The sequence below is a fragment of the Elephas maximus genome, chromosome 25 (assembly GCF_024166365.1).
Source record: "Elephas maximus indicus isolate mEleMax1 chromosome 25, mEleMax1 primary haplotype, whole genome shotgun sequence".
NCBI classification, from domain to species: domain Eukaryota; kingdom Metazoa; phylum Chordata; class Mammalia; order Proboscidea; family Elephantidae; genus Elephas; species Elephas maximus.
Genome location: NC_064843.1, coordinates 4,065,862 through 4,072,306, shown reverse-complemented (window position 1 = coordinate 4,072,306; position 6,445 = coordinate 4,065,862). Strand labels below are relative to the sequence as shown.

The following is a 6,445-nucleotide window of genomic DNA, read 5'->3' as shown; positions in this document are numbered from 1 at the left end:
TTAGCCTCTTAGAGGCTTGGCTAGGCAGGAGTGATGAGGACATTCCTGGGGCCCGTGAGAGGATGGAGGTGACTCTGTACTTGGCACTGAGTCACCACTGCCGAACTCCCCGCCAGGGTGTCCATGGGGCCATTCAGAGATATGCCACGGTCGCTGAACTCAGGTGTGTGGGAGGCTGAGCAGCCGCCCTGCTTGGTGGAGGGTCAGGGCCTGGAGACTCAGGGTCTGGGCCAGGCAGCTGGGTGGGTGGCGCTTGTGCCTGGAGCCCCGTGGACACCCTGGTGAGGAGATCACTGCCCCACCTGGGGGCAATACATGGAAGTAGGCAGAAGAGAAACTTTGCTTTAAAAATATCTTTAGTATAAGACATCCTTATCTTGGGCATGGAGATAAATATAAAACCTTTTTTTTTTTTTTGGTAGAACACAGTAAGGACGCTTCCAGCTTTAAAGTCTTGAACAAAATGGAAACGAGGCTCCTGTCTGTGGAGCCCAGTTCTGGGGTCAGGGTCTGATCCCAGCATGCAGGCAGCTCTAGTCTGGGGCTCCACGAATTATAAAAACAGGCAGTGTAGAGGTTCTGGTTTCCACCAAAGGCAATTCTCTGGGCCAGAGGCGCCGCCTGGGAAGGACCCTCATGGTGCAGGAGCCCCTGGGGGATGGCGATGGAAGAGCTGCTGGCCAACCAGGAGTAGACGCCCCCCACACTTGCCTCAGCTGGACCTGGAGCACCTGGAGCCTCTGCCTGGCCTCGTGGGGCGGAGCCTGGAGTCAGCGGCCAGCCGGGACTTCCTGGGGTCCCGGACCCCAATTCGACTTGCCTTGCAGTGGAAGCCCACATGGGGCCCTAGGGTCCTGGTGCCTGAGGCGGGCTCAGGCCTCCGACGAGGACGGGGTGGGCCCGTGGAGCAGCAGGGCGCGGTAGACTGGGGAGCTGAGAAAGCGAGGGTAGGAGTCCCGGTGCATGAGCGTGTAGATCTGCAGCTGTGCATCATCGAACGTGTGCGCAGATGGCTCCTGCATCCTCTTGTTGATTCCCTCCCGCACGCGCGAGTCCAGGCTCACCTGCGGGCGGGGCGGGGAGGGGTCAGGGGCCGGTGGGCGGCATTCCCACTCGCCCTGCCCTGCCCGCCCGGCGCTGCCCCACGCGCACCTCCTTGGGGGATAGGATGGACACGTAGTCCTCGTAGATGAGCCGCGCTTTCTCGTCCACCACGTGCTGGTTGGCCTCGGCCTTGAGCTCCTCGCAGGCCAGCCAGAAGAGCATGTTCTCCTCGCTGTACTCCGTGCGCAGGAACTCGCGGAACACGTTGCGCCCAGCGGGGCTGCGCATCAGCTTGTCGAAGGACTGAGCCCAGCTGCGCACCTCTTCAGGGCTTGGCGCGGCGCTGCCAGCAAGTGCCTCGGTCAGGGTCAGACAAGCCACCTGGCCCAACCCTGCCTGCGCCTGATGCGCAGACTCATGCACGCACACGTGCCCACGCCCACCCCACACACGCGCGCCCACCTCATGCGTGCACACAGGCTGGCTGAGACTCACCATGCTTCGCAGCTGGGGAGGGGCTGCAGCTTGGTCTCCCGAGAAGCCTGCCAGGCTCGCCGCCGCTCTTCATTCCTAACATTAGAGAATGGCAGCAACTTGCCTGGGTTCACAGGGACATCACATAAGTGCACACATGGGCCTCAGCACATGGATACTGGCTTGTGGACACATCACAGAGCTATGCATACGGGTAGACACAGGCAGGTGAGCAGACACAGGGCTCAGTGCACAGGAGATGCAGGCGTGTGAGCAGGCACAGGGCTCGGTGCACAGCAGACGCAGGCGTGTGAGCAGGCACAGGGCTTGGTGCACGGGAGACGCAGGCGTGTGAACAGGCACAGAGCTTGGTGCACAGGTAACTGGCGCACGGAAGGGCAACCCCTGGAGTCTTTGCTCCCTTCACACCCTTCCTGGGAAGGGGGTCCACTCTCCTGCCCACTGCTCCTTTCCCCCTCCCTCCACTGAATCTGCTTGTCCAGTTGCTGACCCTGCCAAGGCCACGGCCTCTGTCTCCTTCGGCGATGTTTGGCTGGTGACCCCCACTATCTTCCTGCTGGGACCCTGCATGATCTGTCTGGAGCTCCTCCTACCTCCCTGGCCAAGCCCCCGACCCTACCCGCTTTCCAGCCTTTCATCCCAGGGGCCCCTGGCAGGTCCACCCTGCAGGCCCAACCGGCCCTGCTGAAAGCCTGCCCTGTGCCCACCTATCAGGCCTCACTATCTGACCCTGACCCCCAGGTATGGCTTCTCTCTCCCAGTCTTCTCCCCACTTGATGGTGCCAGACCAAGCTCAGTGCCCCGGCCCCACACCTCTTCCTCCTCAGCAGTGGCATCACTGCCTCCAGAGATACTGGCCTCCAACCTGGCCCACAACCCGAGTCCTCTCCATCCCTCCCATACCCCGCCCCAGCCAGAGACACCACCAAGTCCTAATTACCTCGGCTCCCAATGCTACCCTCATGGTCTCTTTCCTGGGCTCTGCCCCTGGTTTCTCACTGGTCGCCTGATTTCACTTTGGGTCCCTACGGCCCACCCTCCACTCCACAGCCAAACCTGAAGCCTGAATAGGGTCAGGGTACGAGGGGTGGCGGCCTCCAGCTCTGCAAAACCCCATGCCCTCCTGTCCCAGCACCTGTGCCCCCCCTCTGGGTGCTCTTCCCCATCTTCCAGGCTTGGCTCATCTGTTCCTTCCTCAGAGCCCCCCAGCGTCCCCTCCGCAGCCCTTGGTACAACCTGCAGAGTCTGTTTTCTGTTTCTGCTCTTCTAGGTCCCTAGGCCAGAGCAGCGTTGATAAACATGTATCAAGCACGTGGACAAGCAGGTGCACAGGTGCACACAGGTGTGGGCCTGGTACCTGCCCACGGGTACACCCTTGGCTCACTGGAGTCTCCTGGAGGGGCCTGGGCAGGGCAGGGCTGGCAAGGTGGCAGGGCTGTCCTGCCTGCAGCCTGTACCTCAGGAGCCTCTGGCCCCCAACACACCCCCCAGCCCCCTTCGCACCCCCAGGCTCCCATGCTCCCCCAGGTCCCCCCTGCACCCCAGGCCCACCTACCAGGAGCAGCTGCAGCAGCAGCACCAGCACAAGCAGCAGGGATTGCGGCTGGGGGCAGCCGGGACGGCCGCAGGAGGGGCCGCGTCATGCCTGGACATGGAGGGCGGCTGGTCCGCCTCCTCTGGCCCTGTGTGCTGTAGAGACAGAGGCTCAGCCCAGAACACACCAGCCCGGCTCCTCCCCCACTGCCTGCCCGAGGGGCTACACCTCCTGGGACATGACCCTTCCTGCCTCCCAGGTGTTCAGGGGTCTCCCAAACTCCCTGTTGCCCCCACCCTATCTTGCCCCCCCATCTTCCCCAGGGGAGCAGGGGCGCACCTGTTTCTCAGCCTCATGCGGGGTGGGCATGGGTGGGCCAAGAAGGTCCCCAGGCTCTGTGGTGCCTGCTCCGGAACCCTCACCACGGCCGGGGGTCTGGGGAGAGAGGCCGAGGCTCTGAGAACCTGAGACCCCAGTCCCTGCCAGCCCCTGGGGGTCCTGAGAGGGTCTCCCTCTTTCCTCCCCAAGCCCTCTGCCCCCAACCTTCATCCCTGGCTCCCATCTGGGCTCTCCTCCCCCCACCCCCAAGCCTACACCAGGACTGCAGGCCCAGGTCAGTTGGGGAGGGGGCTGTAGCAGCTTCTGGCCCCTCAATCCTAGTCTGGGCCCCAGAAGAGGCCCCCACGGAAGGTTCCGGGACACCCCCATCAGCTCGGTCCCTGGGAAGCCGGAAGCCTGGGTTCCTCTTTCTTGGTTTCCAGCTCTCTGCCCCTCCCCAAGGGGGCTGGGGGCCCCTTAGAGTCATGGGGGTGGCAGTCAGACATTCAGAGCCCCCCTACCCCCTGCCAGCTCCCTTCATTCTGGGTTTTCTGTCCAGACTGTGGGCGCTGGGTACGGTTGCTCACAACCAAGAGCCTTGAATCTGCCTGTCAGTCTCAGGATTCTGACAATTCACCAGGACTCAACAGAGTAGCAGGCTGGGCCTGCAGCATGGAGAATTTGAGTGGGACTTGGGGAAGGACTTTCTGAGGGTGTGGGGAGTGGGGCGGGGGGGGTGTCTCAGAGAAACTTGCCCTGGCCCAGTGCCCCACTTCCCACTTCAGTCTTTGGTGCCGTCCCTGCCTGCAGGCACCCACCTTCTCCCAGAAACCCATGCCTTGACAGTGCTGCCTTCTTAGCCTGCACCCAGTGTCTCCGTGGCACCCCCGCCCGACCGCTGCCTCTAGGCAGCGGAAACCACTGCAGCCAAGCGCCCCACTGCAGGGCGTGCCATGCTGGGGGTGCCAGGCTGGGGGAGGGGGCACCTGTTCCTGGGCTGGGGCCTGGAGTCCCTGTGCTGGCCATCCTGCCTCTGTTTGCACTGCACCTTGGGCAGGGGTGCCAACGCAGATGGTTTCGCCAAGCCTGGGGGTGGAGGCAGGGGTGGGGGCACCAGAGACCCATTGGACTTACTCAGTGCAGCCTGGCCAATCTGAACCCTGCAGGTGATTTTGAATGCCCCTTGCCCACACACACTGCACCTGCCACTTGACCCTGTTCCACTCTCTTTTCTCATTCAGTATACCCCCACCCTACCCCTGCTCATGGTGTTTTAATCCCAGTTTCAGTCTGTCCGGGTTGGCTCTCAGGGCTCCAGGGAAGGAGTGAAGGTGAACGCTCTAGGCAGGCCTACTCCTGGGGCCCCTGGCTGGTTATGGGGGCCTCGTGTGGCAGCTCTCAGGGGCCACGACGATACTGCTCCCTGGCCTGGGCATGTGGAGGCCTGGCTCTGACAGGCTTTGAGGGAGAGGGTGGGCACAGGGTTCTCTGGAGCCTAGGCCCTTACGATCTGCCTGGCTTCACAGACCCTGTGGGGGGCCCTCAAACTGAGGCCCACAGGCCCCACAGATGGGGAAACAATGCACTTTCCCTGGGGTCAGGTTTCTAGGGAGAGGAAGGGCTGTGGCTCCTCCTGAGATCCGGGAGCTGTACCCCCAGACAGGGTGATGACTTCCTCTTCCACACCACCCCTACTGTGAGTGGAGCTGGCCCTGCCCCTCCCCACTCCCTTAGCTCCAACCTGCTCTGAATTGGAGGAAGGGGACCTGTTTAGGGTGCAGAGCCCCATGGTGGGGGCCAAGTCCCTTCTTCCCCAGGCCCTTGGCATGGTCCCTACACTTGGCTCCCCGTGCCCTCCCTAGGCCGCTGAGGCCATGCCATACCCTGGGGCACCCATGGGTGCCCTGGGCTGCCTCCTGGGAGGGTAGGGAGTCTGAACTAGGGTCCTCCTGCCTCTCATGCTGATGTTCTGGGGGCGCCTCCCTTTCCCTAGCCCCCAGACTTTGGCCCCCCGAGTCTGGGATGGAGAAGCTGGATAGGAGGCCAGTCCAGCCTCTGGGGACAGAGTTTCCCCTGGGAGTGGCTGCTGCTCCGCACCACAGAAGGAAAAGGAACGTCCAGAGCCGCCCATTCCAAAAAAAGAATAAGAAAATGTGACAATCCCAGAAAGAAATGCCATAACCTTTGGGGGGGGGGGCGACAGAGGGGCCCACTGTCTCTGATCCTACCCAGTACCCTCTCCTACCTGCCTCTTCCGCTAGCCTGGTGGGGGGAGCCCCTGGCCTGGCCCCCTCCAAGGAAGGCCGGGCCACCCCAGCCTTGGTGATCCCGGCCCCGAGACCGACCTGCAATGGCGGGGGCAACCCCCTCCCTCAAAGTCTGGGACCCTGTCTTCTGACGCCTCCACCCCACCTTAAGGAACTCTCCCTGGCCCAGCACCCCACTCACCAGAGACCCAAAGATGGGGTGGGGGCGGGAGGGGCCAGGTTCGTTCTGGCCCCACCCTGGTCTCCGAAGGGGCGTGCACTGCAGCGGGGACTTGAGTCAGACGGCAGGAGGTACTCCTGGGGCGTCTGGAGGGGCCAGCAAAGGAGCCCTGATCGGCTGGGCCGGGGGCGCAGCGCCTCCCCGCCGGCTTGCAGGGCCGAGCAGCTGCCAAATCTAACTGGGGCGGGGGCGGAGGGCGTCCCGCCCCGGCCCCTCCCCACCAGGACGAAGCGGGCGGGAGACGCGGAAACCTGGGTCCTTCCGGCCCCCACCTTTGAGCAATCGCTCCCCCGGGCTTAGAGCTGCAGAAAAAGGGGAAACTGTGCAGCACCCCTCCCCCGCACGGGGGGGTGGTCCGGTCCTGCAGCGGCCCAGGGTCCACGTGGGCCTGGGGCTGAAAGTCTGAGTGCGGCCCGGGGCGCCGGCTCCCAGGCTCCCTCCCAACAGCCCCAGGCCGGGAGGGGAGCCGCGTCCCGGGGCCGCGCGGGCGCGTGCACTCACCGGCCGCGCTCCCGAGCCGCCGCGCCGCCGCCGCCCGACCCCGCGCGCCGCGAGGTCCGGCAGGAG

At 63.9% G+C, this 6,445-nt stretch overlaps 1 protein-coding gene across 4 annotated transcripts; it reads right to left on the bottom strand.

The window, feature by feature from the left end:
* Positions 1 to 350: 350 nt before the first annotated feature.
* Positions 351 to 6,401, bottom strand: RGS19 (regulator of G protein signaling 19). 4 transcript variants are annotated; one of them, XM_049869421.1, is made up of 6 exons: positions 5,840 to 6,401; positions 3,413 to 3,508; positions 3,095 to 3,228; positions 1,540 to 1,614; positions 1,153 to 1,387; positions 351 to 1,064 (listed from the first exon to the last, which is right to left on the bottom strand). In XM_049869421.1, exons 2-6 carry the CDS (start codon positions 3,440 to 3,442, stop codon positions 873 to 875), a joined length of 666 nt encoding a protein of 221 aa, XP_049725378.1. In that variant the 5' UTR covers positions 3,443 to 3,508; positions 5,840 to 6,401; the 3' UTR covers positions 351 to 872. The 4 variants fall into 4 exon arrangements, with proteins under 4 accessions (XP_049725378.1, XP_049725379.1, XP_049725377.1 ...); XM_049869422.1 differs by having other exon boundaries at positions 6,151 to 6,401; XM_049869420.1 differs by lacking the exon at positions 5,840 to 6,401 and adding an exon at positions 3,668 to 4,113.
* Positions 6,402 to 6,445: the final 44 nt, after the last annotated feature.

Bases quoted from the DNA above. Each gene is read 5' to 3' on its own strand.
- RGS19 (XM_049869420.1), bottom strand. From the start codon at position 3,781: ATGGGGGTGTCCCGGAACCTTCCGTGGGGGCCTCTTCTGGGGCCCAGA. The intron at 3,229-3,412 runs GTGCGCCCCTGC...CTGTCTCTACAG, and splicing joins CGCATGAGGCTGAGAAACAG to CACACAGGGCCAGAGGAGGC. The intron at 1,388-1,539 runs GTGAGTCTCAGC...ACTTGCTGGCAG, and splicing joins CTCCCCAGCTGCGAAGCATG to CGCCGCGCCAAGCCCTGAAG.